The sequence below is a fragment of the Epinephelus lanceolatus genome, chromosome 17 (genome assembly GCF_041903045.1).
Source record: "Epinephelus lanceolatus isolate andai-2023 chromosome 17, ASM4190304v1, whole genome shotgun sequence".
NCBI classification, from domain to species: domain Eukaryota; kingdom Metazoa; phylum Chordata; class Actinopteri; order Perciformes; family Serranidae; genus Epinephelus; species Epinephelus lanceolatus.
The window spans coordinates 32,692,235-32,715,974 of NC_135750.1; the positions used below are offsets into that span (position 1 = coordinate 32,692,235).

Below are 23,740 nucleotides of genomic sequence, written 5' to 3' on the forward strand. Positions count from 1 at the left end.
CAGTTTGGAGTCACCAATTAACCTAACCTGCATGTCTGTTCATGCGTTTTTACGTAGGAAGAAATCATTTGTCACGTAGGTCAACATGTCACAAGAGTCACAGGACTCTGTTTACTGACTGGCTGCGGGTAGTCAAATTATACAAAACTTTTAGTTCCCACAAATTCTAATTCTTGTTTATGCTGAGGAATATTAATGTGTGTTTTAACAATTTGCGTCATCTTCAAAAACTAGAATAAAGGTCAAAAGCGGCACTGTGCACCAGAGATAATCTATCAGACAGAGAGGGCCTTTGATGAAGACTAATCAGGAGAGCCTGAGTCCTATTTCATGGTTTTTATTTGGAGGTGGGAAATAATCACAGGGATGAGAGGAGCTTGTGAGCTGACGTACAACAAAGATTCTTGTTCACTGTCCAACTGTTGATTCAGATCTTTTGATAACATAACATGGGAAATATGAGGCTTTGGGATTTAATCTGGAGTTTATCAGTAATTTTGGGGGGGGGTTCAGGATCCATGATATTATTTCAGATAGGGTCTTTAAATGATACATCAAATCAGTGATCTAATGACCTTCAACACTGTGCATCTCTGCATTTTACAGATCACAAGACTGGATGTGGGGACACTGTCAATGGCCTGTGATGCTCCAGAGAAGTTTCCAATGCAAATAGGCTGTGGGATTATTCAATTCAGTGTGGTGCAATGCAAAGCACTGTTTACACTGCAGGAGCAGCTTCACCAGATTCATTTAACCCAGTCTAGTGCACACATGTGGAGGCAAATGACCCTGCTTTGCTTATGTGTAAATGACTGGGATATCCTGAGATAAGGTGAGAGTCCTGACACAGGATTTGATTGGACTTACCAGAATGAGAAGTAAGGAAATGAGAAGAAAAGACTTTGAAAAAGCCTAATTTACTGCATGTATCATGTGCCTCCCAAATAAGAGAAGTCAACAGTTGTGCTTTTTCTCTTCATTTAGACCCACATGCTTCAATAAAACTTAACCATGGGCCCACAGCTTGCTCACTGAACAGAGTAATTTGTGATCCCAACAATTAAGCTATTTTTTGCAGCAGGCAAGTTAAAAATAACCCACCCTTAACTGTAACCAAGCCTGCTGGCAGTGTCTGCGCGCTTTCCTGTAATTTGCCATCTTTGATATTCATACCCGTTAAGAACACATAAAAGAAAAGCTGAATGAGTAATAGCACAAGCTTTGTTTCACATAAATGAGTAAGTGCTGACGGCCAGATGTCAACATCTGTTTCTGTACACCTCTAAAGCCTTACATTGAGAGGCAGATTCCTGTAAATAATTCAGATTACATTGTTACAGAAATGCCCCGCAGTTCCGTTAGAAAGGAAACTAACATTTGCAGACGTCTTGCTGCAGCTCAGTTTGTTCTCACCTGCCCAAAAAACCTGAACAACACAAGTTAAGACTGCAGTTTGTCGAACCTGCTCCAAACATGTTTGGTATGAGGAGGCCAGAAAACACAGCCTGTGCAAAATGAGTCAAAGAGTAGAGTCAGATCAAAAGAAAAGAAGGAATGAGTACTGTGGAAGGTTTTGCAGCAGTAGGCACAAACATGGCAATGAACTATGACCAAGGTGTGTCCTAGAATAAATAATTGTATTTCCTGAAGGAATTCCCAGTAGCTACAAACTTAATCTGCTGTGTTGTTCACTGAGCTGAAGGCTAGAACAGCCAGAGTACACACCGACATACAGACACATATAACAATGTTGTTAAATTGCAGGTACCAACAGGCAAACTAGTCCAATGCCCTTTGCTGTAGTCGCACCTTAATGAAAGCCAGTTTAACAGCTTTTACTGTTTGTTTTCCAGGATGCTGCAGTGAAACTACAGAGATTCATTCTGACGCATTAAAAAAATGAGACACCTCTTTCCTTACGAGCCTGAGTCAGCAACAGTTGACTGAATGTGGAATGCATACAGTTGTGTCAGAGCATCAATACACACTTCTTTTTTTTCAGTTGGAGGGGTGGTGTCACAATCTACAATGGCGACACCAATTTCAAGTTTTCCAAAATGTTAACTGATGAAAAAATGCTGCTTCATGATGAAAGCGACAGTGCTGGTTCAGTTTCGTGGGTGTGAGAGCAAAGTTTTCCTGTGTGAAACAGCCTCTGGATGCTTGCCATGTCAACTCAAAGCAGAAGTCGTGACACTTAACTTGATCAAACACACAATGTGCTTTTCTCTGAGGTTTTCCAGCAAAAGGCAAATCATAGTTTCATAGTCCAAAGAGTTCATGACCACACAGCAGGATAACTGACGGCCCAGAAGACACAGTGAGTGTATTGTGTGTGGCGGGGTCACGATGAGCTAGCGCAGCATGGCTGATTGTAGTTAACTCCAGCCGTCACTGCTGGTTGTTCCCAGCTGCGCCGAGTTCAGAGTCTGATGCTTCTTTCCATGACGTCAGCCGGCAGCAGCGCGGAGCTGGCATGAGGCTACAGGCCTACCCTGTTCGCACAGGGGCACACCTCTCTCTCCCTCCCTCTCTCCATGCATGCTTTACTTTCCCTCTTTCTCACTGCACACACATTAGCAGATATGACACCTTCCTCTGAAGTGCACAAGCATGCTGCACAATGCAAACAGAATTCCTAAACAGCCGTGACCAGGACATGCTCTCTCACACACACACACACAGATATGCTTTATGCTCGTGGTGTCCAATAAGCTCAGTGCGAAAGAAAACACACAGGTTGGAATCACCTGGCAATCAACATGTTTTGGCATGCCAGTGACAAGGAAGAGTAAAGCAAAGCTGACACAGAGAGTTTGAAAGCCATGCAGCTGAGGGCAGATGTTTGCTTCTCTGTGTTTTCTAACTTCTGTAATTAACTGTACAATCTCAAATGAGGTGAATTATTTTGGCATAATGAGGCCCTTTTCATTACATTTAAATCAGTTGGTCTGAGAGAAAAAACAAGAACTACTAAAACTGGAAAATAGGAATGTCCCAAAACAGTTTCAAAGATCACTATCAGAGACATCAGAGGCTTATTTTAATTGGATAATACTAGTAGGATTAAGCCTGAAGCAACACAGACATGTTTATTGTTACCAATCAGGTTCCAGGTATGTAACTGTATCAGAGCTGGTTTACTGGATGTTTTTTTTCTTTTCAATGGCTGTTTTGCACCTAGTTCTGTGACACTTCTCAGGGGCGCCACAGTACATCTCCGTTGCTGACCTACCGCTGCCTCAATCTGTTAGAGTGTAATGTAAAGCAGAGAAAATGTTCCAAATATATCAAACACTTAAACTGAAAATGATTTTTTTAGTTGGGTAATTTTTAGGTGACTAAAATACATTCCGCTGCAGCCCCCATCCACAGCAGTACATTGCTAAGTTTCCCTGCCCGTAGATTTGGTTTAATTGAAACGTCTGGTCAGACAGACCACCATGTTGAACTGTATATGTATATAAAACGTTTCAGTTACCTCTGAAAATGACTACTTTGATTTCACATTTGTCAGCAAATTAAATCACTCGCCAGTTGTCTATCCATACATAACTGTTTTTGTTAGCGCAACGTCAAAGTTATTCGGTCTACTGGTTAAAAAATTGCATTTGAACATAAGTAGTTTTATTCAGAAGGACTGTTTCAGACTGACAATCCTCTCTCTACTGTGCAAGACACTATAGGACAATGTACAGAACACCAGAGAAAACCAGTGCGCATTCAAGCAGCCTGTATTTACTTAATGTAAATATTCAGCTGTCACATATATCTTATTTCAATTCTAATAAATCTTATTCATTAAAACTAATTTAAACATTAACTGAAATTAATATTCATTCTTACGCAGAAATCAATATATATCATTTGTCTGTGTTCCAGCTGGTGTACTTCTGTAATTTCAGCATTCCATACGTTACTAAGGTAAGTAACTTCATGTCACGATTCAAATCACATAGGAATGTAAGTATTGCTGAGGTTAGAGAACTACCTGTTACTAAAAGCTTTCACAATCTTGTCACTCACCATCACCACTACTGCACCCATAACAGAAAGACAACTAACACTAGCCAGAACCTTTCTGTAACTCGGGACAAACACAACATTGAGTGTGCAGGAGCTTTAAATGACTCAGCAGGTGGTGAAATAACAAGAACAAAACAACTAGGGCTGTAGTCTCTTGGTCGACTAGTCGATTATTTGGTCACTATGCTCTCGTCCGACCAAATTCTCATTGGTTGAATAATCGTTGTGTTACTTTCATAAGGAGAAAAGTGCTACATCAGCAGCTTTCCAGGATTAATCCATTATTTTTCCTGCGGTGAGGGGACAGGCTAAGTTACCTGTGAAAATGGGGGTGTTTTCAAAACACCCCTGTCTGTGTCTGTAAACTGAAACCATTTCCCTCAGTGGAAACAAAGCTTGTATTTACTCTTATTTCACAGATAAGAAACAATAAATTGTGAAGACAATAAAGCCTCCACTAAAATAGCATTTTAAGTCGTGTGTGTGATTTATCCTTCAGGGATTTATACTTTGGGATTTATCCTGGCTTCATATAAGCAGAGGAAATCTCCGCTCGTCGCTAGGCTAATGTATACCATGTAAAATGCCAGAGGCTGGCGCTAATAACGTTAGCATGTTGTATTTGTTTGGAAAACGTGTTTAGTATAAGACAGTTGTTTTGTCGGTGAATGTTGTGAATTGTAATGGAGTCGTTACCTTTGTTACATGTTGCTGTTGTCCCTGGTTTTATATGAGAAGAGGAAAAGAACGCTAGATGCTAGGCTAATTTATACAATGTAAAATGCCATATACTTGTGCTAATAACGTTAGCATGTTGTATTGGTGGGGGAAATGTGTCCAGATAAAGACAAGTGTTTGTCTGTCAGTTCATGTCAGGTCAATTTATAGTGAAGCCAATTTGCATACTTGTGTTTGAAACTGTCTCTATTAAGCCACATAATGTGAGTTTTGAATCAACTATATAAATAAAGTTTGATCTGAACTAAACTTTACAGCACCTAACACAGTCCTCCACCACCACCGACTAGTGTTTTGGAGGTGTAACTGCAGACTGACAGACACACCACCGCAGAAGTAAAAATAACGTGCAGATTTTTTTCCCCCCACGACTAATCGATTAGTTGAAGATTATGTGCGACTTTAGTCGACCAAGATTTTCTTTGGTTGACTACAGCCCTAAAAACAACGTTGAATAGGAATCAGTAATATCGTTGGTGAACCGCCTAACGATCTTCCACTTTGTGATGGAAGTTAGTTAGCTTAGCTTGGTAGTGTTCATTTTTCAAGTTGAACACATTTTTAACAGCTTTATGGGTCCTTCTAAATGTTGAGTGTATTAAAGGGACAGACGTGTTAAAGGTGCAGTGTGCAGGATTTATGGGGATCTATTGCCAAAAATGGAATCTAATACTTATGACTTTTTTCATTAGTGTATGATCACCTGAAACTTAGACTTGTTGTGCTTTTGTTAGCTTAGAATGAGCCCTTCATATCTACATAGGGACCGGATCCTCATCCACTGGCCCTGCCATGCTGTACTGCCATGTTTCCACAGTAGCCCAGAATGGACAAAACAAACACTGGCTCTGGAGAGGGCCTTTTGTGGTTTTTATGTTCCTTGAAGGTGACCATAGTAAAGGTTATGGGATATTTAGTTGGTTGCAATCTGCAATCTCACCACTAGATGCCACAAAATTCTACGCAATGTACCTTTAAATTGCTGATGGTTGTAACCAGCGCTAACACAACACTCATGCTAGTATTTGTAGACTATACATAGCTATAACAACCTCTAGTTAGCAGCATAAACATTAAGTTGACAGCATGTCAAGAAGAAACTGTTGTGCATTTATTTTGGCATTGTCCAGTTGTGAAGAATTTCTGATTAAACCTATGTGCTTTTATCACGAGAATGTTAATGAGTGTTTTGCCTTGGTTTGAAGAAATATGTTGTTTGGTCACCTAGAAAATAATACACAGAAAAACACTTGTGTACATGATTAATCTTATTTCTATAATGGCCAAATTCCATATCCATAAATGTAAATTCACAGGTAAGAAATTATGCTTCAGTGACTTTAGTATTAGCAGTGACCTCAAACAATACATTCAATTCAACATTCTCTCAAAGAAAAAGCTATTTAAACAATGACAATTTTCTTCTTTTTTTCGATTTTTTTTGTATTATTTGTTCCTTGTTGTCAGATGTCCTTAGAGACAGAAATCAAAGGCCAGTCTCTTGAAGTGGATTTGCAGGTAAATGCCCTCGAAAATGTAAAATGTCTCTGTTGTAAAAAAAAATAAATAAAGGACAAAAAATAAGTGTTGACAGCATGTCCCCTAGGTATGCCAGCCCACAGAAGTGCTGTACTGTTTATCAGATCAAGAAGCTCAAAGCTTAGACACGGTTTCCTCACATATGTCCTCGGAGAGTTTTATACTCTTAAAAAGGGAAATTATGCACAATAAATATAGTATCATTATTACAAAAAGTGAAAAGAATTAACATTTAGACTTTTGGGTATAGGCCTAATGTAAATACAATGTGGAGCTGTAACAGTTAGCGAAACTGAAACACTAGATGGTGACTCAGTATCAGCAGGATCATGCTGAAAGAAAATCATTGGGATTCTGCTTGATTGCTTGTGAATCCTACTGCAGACAAACTATCAGCTAAATTTACTCTGCTGAGTGAAAGAAAGTTGGAGTCATGTGGCAAGCCACAATATGTTTCAGCTCTTAGTAGCATCACTCGTGTTGATTTGAGTTGACATTAAGAGGACTTAATGGAAGTTATTAGTGTGGCAATTACCAGGAAACCTAATCATGCTTTTAGAGTTGGCGTCTTAGATATTACTCCGGCATCACATTTAATCAGTATGATGTGGATTCAGTTTATATGAGGAAATCCATGACTCCCGCATGAGGCAATCTATTACAAACAGAGCATTTGACTGCAGACGCACTGCAGTTAAATACGGATCTCAAATGCTTTGTGGCCTCAAAGTTGTTCTGAGGTCTTCGACTGTAACGTATTGTAACAAATTTAAAAACATCCCGATAAATTATCTGAGTTCTATCGCTTTGGGCTATGAGCATAAATCCTAATGTTCTCACAAAATTGAGTATGTGATGGAAAGAATTTTTGTATATGCTTGAGGCAGAACAGAATGATGACAGCCAGGCTGTGTGTGTGTGTGTGTGTGTGTGTGTGTGTGTGTATTCAGGGTGAGTCTGGAATATTTTCAGTTACAACCAATGGACCGGTGCTTCCTGGGAATAGTAAATAATATTGTGTGTTTTTCTCAGCAGTGTTTAAAGTGTCCTTTATTTACTTGGTTTACATACTGGTCTAAACTAACCACTTTTTCCACCTATCACTGTCGCACTGTTCAAACACAAACAGCGGGTGAATCTGCTCCTTATGAAACAGAAGGTAAAATACATATTTTTATACATAATATATGCACAAATGCAGGCACTAAGAGCCTACAGGAACACAAAAAAGCTTGCACAGGCAGCTACTTCTTATGCAGAATTGATGCTACCTGAGGAAGGGTACCAACATTGCCTGCACACAATAAGCATACTAAAAAAAATGTTTTCACTTCTTTGCAGAGGTTGGACCAAGTCATTGTTTTGCAAGTCCCAAGTAAGTCTCAAGTCTTTGCTCTGATATCCGAGTCAAGAGAGGAAAGTATTGAGTCAAGCAAAGTCCTAAACTTTAGGTTTTGATTCTTAAACATGTCATACTGAGCGCTACACCAAATGTAATGTAATTTTAACAATAGATTGAGTAGATGATAATATATTAAATTCAAAGAAATCATTAATACTCTTTACAGGGCCAGTGTGTAATATTTGGCATGGTTTATTGTCAATCTGAATCTGAATCTGAATATACTACCCATTAATATGTTTATACAAGTGTATGATCACTATAAAATAAAATTCGTTTGGTTTTCGTAGCCTTATAATTATGCTTTCATATATATATATATATATATATATATATATATATATATATATATATATATATATATATATATATATATATATACATATATCAAGGGCCTTGCTTTAGAGAGGTCACCATCTTGCGCCGCCATGTATGTACGGCAGACCGAGTGGACAATCCAGCCAGCCAGAGAATGCGTTTCGCGTGTATTAATGAACCAACGAAGACAGCGGAAGGATGGAAGAAGGAGGAGGAAACAGCAGATGTTAGTAGTTCGTCGATAGAGAGTAGTGAAAAGTTTTTTTAGTTATAAAGTTTGCGAATGGACCACACTTACCACAACAGGAGAGAATGAACCCGAACCGTCATCTGCGAGGAAAAGAAGACGCAACTTCACTCCTTGTGATGCACTCTCTGCGGCGCTTTTCCTCCTGATGATATATCTCCCCCACAATGGTAGCACCGAATCCCATTCTGTGCATTCAGCCTCTCTTCTCACCCCGCTCAGCATCCAACACATGGAGTTCCTCATCTGTGTACTCCGGCTCAAACAGGTATGGCTCTGGGTCTGTGTCCGCTACAAGAAACTCTTCAAAATCGCGTTCAAAGTCGTCCATTGCAGCTACTACAGTCCGGAGATATTGCTAGGCTAAATAAACAGCTGAGCACTGTTTACCGGCTACCCTGTCAGTCAGTGTGCGGGCTGGAGATTGGCGGAGCAGAGAGGGGAGGGGGGTCGGTCCCCACTTAGTATCGTAAACGAGTATGTGTGTAAAGTTATGAAGTGTGTCTGTTATGCCAGAAGAGTCAGAGTTTGGGACGGAGTGGAGTGTTACCAGAGTTTCTGGACTGCTCAAATAAACGGGCCTTTTTCCCGAACGCTCCTCTGGTCTCCTGCTCGTGAGGGATTCATTACAACATCGTAACATGGTTTAGATTTCTAAATAAACATTCACCTCGTCGCTAGATAGACCTACTCCTGAAAAACTCGTGCGCAAGGCTTTTTGTCCCTACGAGGCCACCGTCATTTACCCGACGGGAGGGGTGAGCGAGTGAGCCCTGCAATCTAGAATTTGACCACTGATGTCACAGTTTACAACAGTTTTCAACCCATTTTACACACTGGCCCTTTAAAATGTGCCATTTGTTAAAACATATTTTTTTGGAAGTCAATGCATCTCTATTTCCGACCTGCGTGTTTTGCATACTGCAATTTTTTTTTTTTTTTTTCCCCCACTGTGTAGTTTTTGTATGGTACAAAATTCTCTTAGAACCATTTTTTTCCCTTTTTTTGACTTGCCGGAAATAAACAGCATTAATGTTAGCTGGTTCAGTAAATTAAGGGAAATTAATTTATCTGTGGCACACTTTTAAAACAATATCCTTTTTAATCTTTGGTCAAGGTATAAAGTATTTTCGAGTCAAAAGTCTCAAGTCCAAGTGAAGTTATTATTAGTGTTTGAGTCCAAGTCAAGTTGCAAGTCTTTTTTTTTGTTGTTTAATTTTGTCAAGTCGAGTCTAAAATCATCAAATTCGTGACTCCAGTTTGACTCGAGTGCAAGTAATGTAAATTGAGTCTACACTTCAGCTTCTCTGCATTGAAGAGCTCCAGCATTTATATTAGGAACACTTGAAAGAAAGTGTTTCCGCAGAAATACATTTCCTCAAAAAAAAAAAACAAAAAAAAAAACCCTAATACATTATGAATGAAGCGTAGAGAAACATGATAATGCAACATCTTAGAATAGAAACAATTACTGTCAAAGTGAAGCAGTGTGTGCCTCTCTGAATCCAAGTTTTTAAATAGTTAATATCCTGTATGTGTATCCTTTTCTCACTGCCACTGTGCAGTATAACATTACAATGCCCTCCTAACCACTGTGCAGTTATCTATTCGTTCACTAATAAGCTCATAGTTTAGGGTTGTGATGTCATGATTGGAAAATGAACGTCTGGGTCACATACAGTTATTCCAGGATACTTCCTCACAATAAAGCTGCTACAGGAAAAACGCTGTCAGCCACTGAGTGTTGGATTTCAACTCACTTTCAAAAAAAAAAGAGAACCTTCCTCTCACTTGTAGCACTTTTTCTTTGTGTAGTTAACTTCGTGTGCACCTGATGCTACCCAAGCAGGATCCCCTCCTGTTTGGCCTGTCTAGCTCTATAGCCGAAACACTGGCGCTACATCATCAGGCTACAGACATTCATGGCTCTAATGCCCCTCAGTTGGCAGTGGCACGCTACTATCACTGACGCACAAATCAATACTGGGCTATTTAGCCTGACAGCAGTGTTGAGTAACGCTGTGAGAATTGCTCAATTCCAGCCGTCCTCGCTGATGAATTTGCAGATAATCTCATTGTGTGTCTCTTCCTCTGTTTCTTCATCACTGTGTTTCTCCTTGGATGTTTTTCATTATCTGTCTTCTTTTTTCAGTGTTTCTTTTTGACTTCCCTTTTGTGTCATTCTGTCTGTTCATTTATCAAGTGCTGCCACATTTGACTTTGACTGGTGAGGTGACATTGGTGGACTAAAATTTGAATTCTTCTCACTTTCTGTAGGGGTTATATAAACTGTAATAATGTTGCAGGTTTTGTGCAGATTTTTCCATTTTCTAAGAGCATAAATTTGTGGAAACAGAGCTTCAGGCCTGCCTCTGGATGAACATTTCCCATAGCAGCAGGCTGACGTTGTGGGTCCATGTCATTGGTTCGACAGCCCATTGGTTCGACATCCCACTAGTCCGACTGTCCGCGGTGCTGAACGGCTCACGGCGGGCGTATGGTGCGCCGCGACCGGCTTGAGGCGGAGCAGGCTCACGGCTTATGTGTTTGCCACTTTCTTTTTCATTTTAACCCACACCATGATCTTTTCCTGACCCTAACCAAGTGGTTTTTGTGCCTAAACCTAACCAGACCTTAACCACAGGGCATCATGATGATTTCGGAACGGACTTCGGAACAATGAGTTTAATATGGTCAGATCAATGGGATGTCGAACCAATGGGCTGTCGAACCAATGGGCAGTTCCCGACGTTGTTAGAGTTGCACTGTTAACTGCAGTGCTGCTGGCTAAAGAAAGTTTTAGGCCTGTATCCTAAAAACTCTTCCAAAAGCACACAGCATTAGCTTTAACACACATTCACAATGTAGGAGGACCCATCCTGCTGCTTTGTTTAGGCTATGTTTAACTCAGAAAGTGGAAACTATTAAGCTAAGTTAGGCTAACTAGCTTCCACTCAGAAAGTTGAAAATATGTGGCTTAGCATGCTAATGTTAGCCCTGATTCCAAATAGATGCTACTTTTTGCTCCTATCATTTCACACCTGCTGCATCATTGGCAGCTCAACACACTCAGTGTTCATCTGACTTTACACAGGCAGGTTGCTAGCTGGCATCAGCTATCTCTCCTTAATGGGTCCAGTTGTGGTGATGGCCATGGTTTGAATTACCGGGAATACTGAGGCAGGGTTCTGATCACTCTAATAATGACTGAACTCCCCCAAAAGAAGTAGAAACCAGTCCCACCAGCCAGTGGGACAAATTTTTATACTTATCCTTCCCACCTGGTATTGTAAGTATGATATTTCCCATATTAATGCCAGAAAGAATCTTGCAAAACAATTTCAGCCACCCCTAAAATGGGCCATACCATTTCTTAACCCAGACGTCATCTCATCTGCATGAGTCTCTCCCATGATCACATAATTACTTCATTGATGTATATGCTCACATGCATACCACAAGTCAGTGGAGACGCTGTATGTTAACGTAAGTAATTAGCTATCTAGCTAGTTTAATACACGTTACTTTTTTATCTTTAGTTTTACAATGAAGTTACTTTGAAAACTGGAACATTACTCTATCTACTTAAAGGCGTAGAACATCCAAAAATTCAACTGTTAGCTGTCTTCTTACCTTGAAAATAGAAAATAATAGACTTTAACAGAAAAAATTGTTGCCAGTTTGGCTCTAGAATACTTTGTCGGTGACCAAAGCCGTTCTTGGTGTGTGCCCAATGAGCTGGTATAAGGGATTTGATTTATCATCTACAGACTGCAGACATTTACAAGCAAGATACTGTAAGGACTGTAAGACTTTATTGAAGCATGCAACTGTGCTGTACTGGGTTCCCTGTACACCCAGGAGAAAAAGTTGACCCTGGCCCCCACCAACACAGTCTTGTCATTGTAGAATTCGCACCAGAATGTCAGATTTAGCCAAAAATTTCAATCTGCACTACTACTGTACCAGTGCTAGAACCAAAAACTACAGGAGGTGCTATCACAACAGAAAAAAAGGTATCAAAGTTTCCTTTCTTTTCTTTCTTCAATTCTGCACTAAATAAGTGCACATACAGAAACAAACAAAAATGAATTTTAAATTTGATTTCTACTTTCACTGCACCAATCTGCATTGATATGCCCTCGGGAAGTGACACTTTCATAAAAATATCTGAATGTATTTGTAGACTGAATTCACCTTTTCACAACCACACCAGAGAAGTGAAGAAAAATGTCGGTTATCGCAGCAAAACTTTCTGCGTCTCACTCACTCTCTCTTCTCTTCTCTCTGTCTGTCACTTTTAGACAGCAGTTGAGAGTTCTAGCTGCCTCACTTCCCTTACCCCAGTGGAAAGAGTTGTGGTTAGTCAGGGGTTCCTATGTAGATGAAAAGGTACGATATGAAACATGACTGAGCTCAAGCTTTTGCTCTCTGAAAAAACAATGCATTTAGGGGTGAAAATGAGGTGAATAAGATCACGGCGGCTTTACACAACATTAGTCTGCAAGATTTTTCTTATAAAAAGACATTGAAGCTTTGGACTAAAAAGCAAGTGCATCACAGGTTTCAGCAGAACTAGGTTAAAATTTTTCTCTTTACAAAAAGACGCTGAAGCTATAGGAAGCACATGCCCTACGTTGACCTAATATACAGAGCTTCAACTTAACAAGAAATTCATGTGGACTAGGCTCAAGGTTTGTGGTCACAGTCCCATGACAACACTTGAAGCTATAGCAAAATGTGTCAGGCCTGCAATGAACAGTACATCCACTGTACTACCACTATAGCAAATTAGAGAAAGGGTGATGTGGACATGAGAATGTTACAATTGTGATAACATACGTTGCAATAGTAAAAGCTATAGTATAATAAAAAAAAGTGCATTTTAAGCCTGGGTTGTCTCTACAATAGCCCGTATTATCAATGTGTTTTCAGAAAAAAATTCTGTTAAATAATATTTGATGTCATATGAATAATATTCTGTCAAGTTCAATTTAAATGATAACTTTTCAATTTATTTATGATATCTAAGCTTTGACAACCCTCTGCTGAAAAACGAACAAGCAAGGTATTACTGTCTGCAGCCAGAGGCTAAGATAGCACTTTCATTATGTTAAGCAGGAGTTTCTTATTTCAGCTGCAGCAAACTGGCCATGTGGAGGATCATGAGACCAGCAGGTGGGGTGCCAGTGAATCAGCTGAGACCCCAAACAGTGATGTGCTACTTGTAGTAACAGTCGTATGTATGTATGAGGCTGGATACTGTATCACTTACCTGATAAAACTCCCTCAGCCACGTTTTCTGTAGATTTTCAGGCTGGAAAGAGAGAAAAGACGAGATGTTACTGACATCATTAACAGTATTTTCTGACAACATCACAGATCCGATGTGTTTCAAAGTGCCTTTTAACTTGTTACAAATGCCAGATTGGTTGCGTTGGATAATGTAATTTGCCTGGCGCCTGTTCCATTAGCATGCAACTTGGGTAGGGCCGGGCAATATATTAATATTATATTGATACTGTGATATGAGAATAGATATTGATTTTGGATACTGCAATATCATAAGCGTTGTCTTTTCCTGGTTATAAAAGCTGCATTACAGTAAAGTGATGTCATTTTCTGAACTTACCAGACTGTTCTGTTCTAATATTTGACTTCACCCACTGAGTTATTATATCCACATGACATGACTGATGAATATTTATCAAAAATGTCATTGTGTAAATATGCTGTCAAAGCACAAATAGTCAACCCCAGCATATTGTTGCAATATCAGGTATTTGGGACATTGTGATATTTGATTTTCTCCATATTGCCCATCCCAAGTCTTAGGTGATGTGCATTTAATACAAGTGTAAATAACTACCAAGACACATTGCGATCCCATCACCTTAACCACTTGCCGAGGTGGTCTGGACCACATATCTTTTGTCGTGTAAACACTAATGCATCCTCGACAATGACTACGTCATCAGTTCATGATGTGGTGGTTGTTTGGATGACAGCACACTTACCTAGCGCTAACATTAGCTTGCCCATTGGACGAGGAGCTGGACAAAGTATTGCGTGACTGTCCATTATTTTGCACAATGGAAGGAAACGTATTTAAATCTGCTAACAGCAATATCTCCAGCTGTAAAGACACAACTGCTAACATGACTAGCAAGCAGTTAGCGAGAGTGTGGACATAATAACTGTGTGCAGTGCCCTTTGACCTTGACATGATAACTACAGGTGTGAACAGCGATAGGCCTCAGCTGTTCACTTGTGTTTGGATCAACAAAACACATGATAATACCAAGTGTAAACAGGCTCCTGGATACCGTCCTGTTAGACCCGACTGACATTTTCAGACAAACATGTAAGATTTCTTTTGATCACAAACACATTGGGTCTTGAGTAGGAGATGTATGTATATCCATTTATCTAATATATCTATAACCACATGCTGTTGTTGACAGAAAGTTGCCTTCCTCCAATTACAGTAACTTTCTCTCAGGGTCACGAATTACGTTCTCCAGGGCATGGGGAAGCCTCTCACCATCTCTCTTTCTCTCACCTTCTTTTGCTCTGCCTGTATCTGTCATTCCCTCCCTCTCTCCCCTCCACTTTAAAAGGCTATTCCCAGACCTCGACTCCATTTGGTTTGTGCAGTGGAAACAGAGACAGGGCCCTGGGCAGTCTACCATTTAAGGAGAGATCTCCCTATGTCGATAACTAGGTCTGATGAACAGCTCTGTGTGTGTGTGTGTGTGTGTGTGTGTGTGTGTGTTCCAGAGTTTGTCCTAACAAAACTGGTCTATAATAAGAATACACCAGGGATCTGCAGGCTCTGTGGGTATCTGTAACAAAGCCCTAATATATTACAGAAGTAGGTGCAGTAGCCTTGGATGGCAACAGGGCGCAAAATACACCAAATATCTCATCACCATGACAACTGTATCTATAAAAAATTTGACTTTGACAAAAAAAAACAAAAAACTTAAAATTTACACTCACCAACTTTCACTCTGAAATGTTAGTGTAGTTTAAATCAGGAAATAAAATCAGTATCAACCTGATGAACAGTTAACATTTGATTTATTAATGTTACACATCACCAACCTAAAAAGTAGGACTATTCTCATCTAGGTCATTCCGGTCATCTTAGTCACAGTGGAGCAATAACTTCAGTAAACACACAAGACAAGACACTGAACCACTGCTCAGTAATGACTGGGGCTCCAGCAGTAGATGACCCCTGCAAATCCAGCGAGAATGCCCACTGTTGCCTGTTTTTGTACCAAAATAAACATGGATGGTAACTGGAAACTTGCACTATTTCTATGCAGTTTAATTTGTGCTGAGAAGGCCAAAAAAGGAGTGAAAAAAAGATGTCTGGCTGAGATCCTGGGTGGAAAGGCATGGCCACCAACACTGGGGCTGGACATCAGTATTCTATACATTTAAGGTATCAACCAAAATAACCTGGAACCAAGAAGTATCAAAATTTCTCCAGTCAAACAATACTTGCATTTGATCATTTTTGTTCCCAGATCTAGAAAAAAAAATGACTATTGGTATGTTTTTTTTCTCGTAGCCAATCACCACAAGTAGTCTTTTATTTAATGCAACATGTGTTTGGGCCACTCTAGCAGCAACTACAAATCATACAGTCTGTGGTGTGAAGTTGAGCACAGTGTGTTCGACGAAGTTGGAAGATCAGCAGTATGGTTGCATTTTGAACAACTTAATGCTCCCATTCACAGGATGGGTGTCAGATGAAGTAGAAAAAAAGGTATAAATGATGTACTCTATTGACATCGATATCACTTTAAGAGTACTGGTTTTTGTACTGGTATCATCATTTTTTTAAACAATATCCAGTCCTAAGCAATGTGACACTGTATACTGTAGCCTGCTAAAACAACCAATCAGAGCTGAGGAGTCTCTAAAGCAGCTGTCAATCATGTCAATCACAGTTAATGAACTGCAGTTGAACAGTTAAACTAGGCAGCACTGATCAAGTATGAATCAAGACTGTGCGACTGCATTGCCTATTTCTCACCTCAAATGTTTATAGAAACATATTTTAGTGTACTGTTTAGCTGTGGCTGGAAGTTTGTGGCCTGGCTGCCACGCTGAAAACAGTTGATCCAAAATGAAGCAAGCCTGAGCAAACTTTCCTTTAGCCACGGAGGAGGAATATGATTTCTTCACGGACTATCTGTTTCATGTACTCCTGTGTGGATCTAGTGACAGTTTCAGCACATATGACAAAAACTAACTGTATAAAAGTTACCGACTGTGGCTTTAAGTGTACTTCCCAAAGTAAACTATTCCCTTATCATCAAGGTATGAATTCATTGCAGAAATGTGTTTTAGAAAGTAAGCACAGAGTGAAAATTATTCTTAGGATTTCTAGAATATAGGATTTAAAAATAGACCACCAACATAGATATACTAACACATTAATGAATGCACTCAAGGTCTTATGCCTGATATATGCTGATATTTCTAGGGGCAACTAAATGTCTCAAGATTTACCAAGTGTGTGTGTGTGTGTGTGTGTGTGTGTGAAAGTGTGTGTGTGTGTACACAATCATCCCAGCCTCAGCCAGATCAGACAGAGCATAGGTCTATATAAGGACATAAGCACTGGACCTTGTCATTAGTCACATGGATGGAGGAAGAGAAAAAGAGAGTGAGACAGAGACAGGCAGACAGAGGAACAGAAAAGTTTAAACCACAGATTTGCCACCTGACATATCCTGCTACTAATGTAAATGGTCACATACAGTCATAAGTTTACACTAACAGGTCAGTCTGATGGTGCAAGTTGCTGTTTTACTGCTTGGTGTGTACCCTTGGAATTGTAGTACGTGATGCAATGCGTGTTTGAGTTGTTGGTTTATTGGCAAGTTGTGCGTCAACACCATATTTTAAATGTTTTTGTGTGTGTCTCATGTTAAGATCCTTATCCTCTGAAGTGCGGGATCCCAGTGATGGTACCATCCAGTGAAATGATAGCCCTTGACGAATCATACAGGTATTTTTAGCTCTTTCCATCGGGTGTTTCTCCCAGGAACACTGTAAACTACACTCTCGATATCAAAGGTTTCCTGTGTATCACTCTTATATCAGACAGACACTCACGGGATGCAAGGGCCATGAATTTAATCTCTAAAAAATCTCGCTCCAAGTGCGCAAGTAGGCTTTGCATGAAACAACGCAGCTGACACCAACTTGACGGAGGGGTGACCATGGAAATGAGGCAATGAAACTATACTGTTGACAGTTTTACAAACAAACCTTCAAGTGTCTCCTCTGGGGAATACATGTCCTAGATCAACTCCACGTGAAGCAGAGAGCGGAAAAAGAACAGCGACAGCAGCTTGGCCGTGTACAGATTCATCCAGAGTGCTCAGATTTAGGCCGACCCATCTCTGATGTGATGGTTCTGTGGAACAGATGTTGGCCTTGCCAGAGGAGGAACGGCGGGCCCTCGGAGGCCTGGGCCCCGGAGAGAAAGTCTAATAGCGGAAGGGAAGAGAGGGCCAAGCAAGTCTATATCTGTAGCCGCGGCACTTTGCCACCCGCCCTCAGCTTATCGGAAGTTAATTTGCAGCTAATTAGAAAGTGGGTCTATACTGGCAGAAAGGTAAAAATAAACCCAAACCCTCCCCAGCCCGTCCTTCATGAACACCTCCTCTTCCTCCGCTGGCACTTTCACTCGCTTAGTTCTCTCCACCTCCTCTCTCATCTTTGCCCATGCCTCAGTTTCTCAGTGGATGGCCTACTTTTGAGACAGCGTGGGGAACTACGAGACTCTACTTGGGCTTTTAAGTGGAAATTTATTGAAGATCTCAGCCCTCAAAAAAGGTAGATCTGAAGTGTCCTCACATGCTTGATATAAACACATCAGCAAAGCTTCAATTATGGACAAAACAGAGAGATAATGAAAAACCTGCCCACCATCCTTCAGGTGTCCACTCCTATGAATTAAGAATTGCTTCTAATTAATGAGAAAAGAGATCCAATGGATTTGTTTTGAACACAAACTCACCTGGCTAACACTGGGCAGAACAATTGACAAAAATCATAACTTCATCAGCTCTTCCTTCAACTGGGAGGTAAGAGGTGTCTTGTGACAAGATATTTGCTGATTGCAAATGCCCAATCTTTGAATCTAACAAATACAATGCAAAGCACTGTAGCTGGGCGTGCTCGCCAAAAATGTCATGTCACACTGAGCAGAAGTAAAACTCTACAGTGTGAATGATCTTTGCAGATATTTCAGAATATCAAGGTTATACAGGGAAACATTTTTGAGTAGATACACCCATGTGTGTCTTGTGGGTGTGTACACCCAAATCACAAAAAATATTTTCTCACTTACCCCAACAGTGTCAACCAGAGCAGGTACTTTCACTTTTATGTGCTGAGAAGTTATGTGATATCAACAAATGAAGCTTTATCTCCAGTGAAATGGAGGTGACTGACCTTGCTGTGAAAATATTTTAATGGAACTACTTTCTACAGTAAATTATCCCCTTGAAATCTACTGGCAGTGACATGTGTGGATTATTCTAAATAATTTAGATATCGTAAACAGCTCCATTCTACTGGGGTGGAGGACAGAAGTTTCAGAGGCAACAAAAAAGCAAAAGTATCTATATCACTGCAACACCACTAAACGTATGTGGGAAATTCTGTGTGATCTGAGTGAGCTGACTCAAACCTAAACCACAAACTGAGGCTGTATGGAAAAAAAAAAAAAAACATACCATCTTCTCTAATAAGAACTCTGTACGTTGCCCCTAATGTGTGGTGACCTGTCTATCAACAGGAAGTGATGAGTTAAAACTTGTGTGCAACCTATTTGTGAAGTTACCTCCTATTGATTGTTCTCACAAGATAACCATTACAGAGGTGTCATGAATCTCCAAGTCCATGAGTCTTTTAAACGTTCAATTTTAAGGTCATGATTTGATCACATTTTCTATTTAAAACTTTATTTTTGAGCACTGGAGTTCATGGAATTGTTAGAATATTGAATAGTTTTATAGGTTCAAAGGTTTCATACTCTGATAACTGTCATTTATATTTTGAGGTTATTCTTTTAAAAAGATAGACTGCATGCTATCAAGTGTGACAGAACCATGGGGACATGACACTGACATCAGTTACTTGGGGTTAGGGATCATTTTGCTCAAATGGTGGTTTGTTTGGAGATCTGTTGCTGCTGCAACCTTCAGGCCGTCACAGAGCCTCAGAGGTCATGACCTAAAGTGCACACACTGTTCTTCCCCATGCTGTTTCTCTGTGAGGCATTCTTTGGCTAATAGCGCAGTAGCATTCCTCAACCCATCTTGGTATTACAGCAGGCCGGTTAAACTGAGGCTGGTAGGGAAATTACGTCAAAGCCCATCCCGTTAAAGACCCCTGTGGCGATCTGCTGGGAACACATGGCCACCACATGGGTTTCCTCCTTCTCCACCTACTCCAAGTAATCCCCACGCTGTTTCCTCTTGGCCTCAGTTTCAACTGCAATATTATTATTTTCATTAGGTTGTGCTGATCTCTAGGTTTGTCCATCCTCCCCTCTCTGCTTGCTGTTATTTTCATCCTTCTCAACAACTGTGCTATTCTTCCATTCCCAGAAAGCGTGCCCACTCTCACTTTCTCAGAGAAGACCGGCATGGGGTAAGAGAAATACAGTAAAAAAAACTTTGCTCTGCTGCATTCAACCTCCATAATTGAAAAGAAGTGAGTGGAGATGAAGAGTCTTAAAAAAGCAACGGTTGCTTGGTTACACCTGGCACTAATACCAGACACACACAGGTCTACCACCGAGAAAAATAGCCGCATTTGAGGTACAACTTATAAACCAAGGTACAGTACCATTTTAATGCGGCCGTCTATTTTCATCTCTGTCTCAGGCATAAAAAAAAGCAGACCTCGATCTAAAGCAAATCAGACACACGACTAAAAATAGAACAACCTTCTGCATGTGTTCCAAGTTTCTCAACATGTACAGTAACATACAGGAATGGCATGAGGTGGATGTGTTTATCTGGAGTGCCTGACACACTAGTTTGAATGACGTGGGCTGATGAAGAGCATTTCTGAATGGAAGCAGCTGAAGGTTTCTAATTCTGTGCCAATACTCTACAAAACACAGCAACGAGGGAAAAAAAAAAAGTATGTTTGTGTTCAGTTCAGTCTAATGGAAATTGCACATCTCAGATCAGATTAAACGGGTGATCTTATATTAATATAAAAAACACTGATAATATCAGTTTTAAAGTTTTAGTATGGGTCGCTCAGAAGTCACCAAACACACATTGATAGTAGGCCCGTCGTGATATTACTTTATCACTTTATTGTATGCTATATGGAAATGACCTCTATCATTTTGCTGACCTCAATATTGCCTGTCAAGTTTATATGCTTGTTATACTTACATAAGAATGTCACCAACATTTTTTTTCTCTCTACCTCGCCTAAACACTTCACAGACGACACAGCATAGCTTGCCGGTAGCCTACAGCTGCACTTTTGGAGTGAGAATATGCACAGTCCTCATAATTAAAGCTTGACAACCTCTGGCAACAAGCCAAAAAGTCAGCATTTGTAGTTTTGCCGTCCAACAATTTCATCCTCCACTCCATAAACCACCAGAAAACCGCCCCAGCTCCCACGCCGTTCATCCCCGGGAGCCGACTGCAATACACCTGCATTAAAGAGGTAACTGCAGCATTACTGGAGCTACGCTAAGGTTGTCTGTCAGACGCATGATCACTTGGTTTTGCTTTTGTTGGCCAAATTTGTACTGTCTGTAATTTTGGATGACTCCTGTAAAGGTACTACATTTTGATATATACTTTCTTGTATATATTAACAGGTGTTGCAATGTCATTGTTATATGAAAAGGGTGTATTTGCATTAGTATAGTATCGTATTATCATTAAATCAGTGGCATAAAATGACAGTAATGGTAATTGCAATTATTTCTGGAACAATATATTGTCAAACAAAAGTAGTTATTGTGACAGGCCTATGGCAATGCCATTACGCTCTACCCATTCGGCTTACTCTTGTTTGTTTTGAAGCAGTCTGTCTTGCCCCCTTTGTGTAAATCATCCGAAAGGGCTTGTGACTTTATCAGAATGGCCTTTCAGGGAACCAAATAAAATTTGCCCTTTCAAGCACATATTCAACGAGTCATGTCCAATTTGAGTAAACAAGCTGTGAGCTCAATAGGAAGAAATAGATCCTTTTTCCAAATCATGACCACCTCATTTGCCATGCAAAATGAGATAACAAATCAGTGATGGCTTTTGCTGGTAGGAAGGCTAGGAACGGATTTCCAAACAACCACAGCTCACAAAAACATCTTTTCAAAGACAATCCTTTCATTGCTTTGATATTGTTCCAAGCTCAACGAATATGCTCATTATTCTTGATATGATTTTATTTCCTCGTATCCACTGCAAACAACATAATCAATGATAACAAAAATCTTCTAGATCCAGGAAAAAAATCTAGATAAAGATGTTAAAATGTACAGTAGTGGCAGTAGGCATGCAATAGAAGCCTTTTACGTAAGGATGCACCGAATATTCGGTAACCGAATATATTCGGCCAAATATTGCAAAAAAACACACATTCGGTATTCGGTGGATTAAGTTAAAAGCAAGACCGAATAATAGCAGCATGTTTTGATAACGCAATCAAACAGCGTGCCATGACAGGCAGATTAAAATGTCGGCAGTGTGGCGATCCGTCCCTCACTGCACTCGCATTTGCGACTAAAAATAGTTTTGAGCGAGCAAAATAGGCTTAAATCATTCAGCACGCTGGGCGAGCAGCCTACAGATTTCAACCAGCAGCAGAAACGAAAGGTGAATCCCACCGATTGTGGATTGAACGGGGGTCACAGACACAGACAGTAATGTATTCCTGTCAAATACGGCGGCCATCGGCTTACCGGCAAGGAGAAGACGGCTCCAATAATATCCTCTTCTTGGCGTGTGGACTGCCCAGAAGTACCTGAACAGCCGAGCCAGCCGAACACAGGTACAGTCAGGTCCATAATTATTTGGACAATGATACAGTTGTCGTCATTTTGGCTCTGTACACCACCACAATGGGTTTTAAATGAAACAATGAATACCTGCTTAAAGTGCAGACTCTCAGCTTTCATTTAAGGCTTTTTTCAAAAATGTAGTATGAACCGTGTAGGAATTACAACTATTTCTTCACACAGTCCCCCAACTTTAAGGGCTCATAAGTATTTGGACAAACTAACATAATCATCAATTAAACAGTCAGTTTTAATACTTGGTTGCAAATCCTTTACAGTCAATGACTGCCTGAAGTGTTGGACCCATAGACATCATCAGATGCTGGGTTTCTTCCCTGGTGATGCTCTGCCAGCCCTTTACTGTAGCCGTCTGCACTTCCTGCTTGTGTTTTGGGTGTTTTGCCCTCAGTTTTGGCTTCAGCAAGAGAAACGCATGCTCAATTGGATTCAGGTCAGATGATATGACTTGGCCATTGCAGAACATTCCACTTCTTTGCCTTAAAAATGTCTTTGGTTGCTTTTGCAGTATGCTTCAGGTCAATGTCCATCTGTACTGTGAAGCATCGTCCAATGAGTTTTGAAGCATTTGGTTGAATCTGAGCAGATAATGGTGCCCCAAACACTTCAGCTTTCATCCTGCTGCTCTTGTAAGCAAGACAAGACTTCACTAGAATAAATACAGAGGGTTTATCACAAGATGCAAACCATTGGTTAGCCTTAAAAATGGAAGGCCAGATTAAAGTTTGTCAAAAAACCATCTAAAAAGCCTGTACAGTTGTGGAACAGCATACTATGGACAGATAAAACAAAGATCAACTACCAGAATGATGGGAAGACAAGAGAAGGAAGAAGGGAAGGAACTGCTCATGATCCAAAGCACACCACCTCATCAGTGAAGCATGGTGGAGGTACTGTTATGTCATGGCCATGTATGGCTGCCAGTGGAACTGGTTCTCTTGTATTTATTGATGATGTGACTGCTGAAAAGAGCAGCAGGATGAAAGCTAAAGTGTTTGGGGCTACATTATCTGCTCAGATTCAACCAAATGCTTCAAAACTCATTGGACGATGCTTCACAGTACAGATGGACATTGACCTGAAGCATACTGCAAAAGCAACCAAAGACATTTTTAAGGCAAAGAAGTGGAATGTTCTGCAATGGCCAAGTCATATCATCTGACCTGAATCCAATTGAGCATGCGTTTCTCTTGCTGAAGCCAAAACTGAGGGCAAAACACCCAAAACACAAGCAGGAAGTGCAGACGGCTACAGTAAAGGGCTGGCAGAGCATCACCAGGGAAGAAACCCAGCATCTGATGATGTCTATGTGTCCAACACTTCAGGCAGTCATTGACTGTAAAGGATTTGCAACCAAGTATTAAAACTGACTGTTTAA

The 23,740-nt window shown here is 40.3% G+C and overlaps 1 protein-coding gene across 2 annotated transcripts in view; it reads right to left on the minus strand.

The window, feature by feature from the left end:
* The window catches only part of inpp5a (inositol polyphosphate-5-phosphatase A), a 172,897-nt gene that overhangs the window by 108,329 nt on the left and 40,828 nt on the right, over positions 1 to 23,740 (minus strand). For both annotated transcript variants that reach the window (XM_033612776.2, XM_033612777.2), the window contains exon 2: positions 13,549 to 13,590. In XM_033612776.2, coding sequence (XP_033468667.1) covers positions 13,549 to 13,590 — 42 coding nt within the window. The remainder of the gene's footprint in view (positions 1 to 13,548; positions 13,591 to 23,740) is intronic.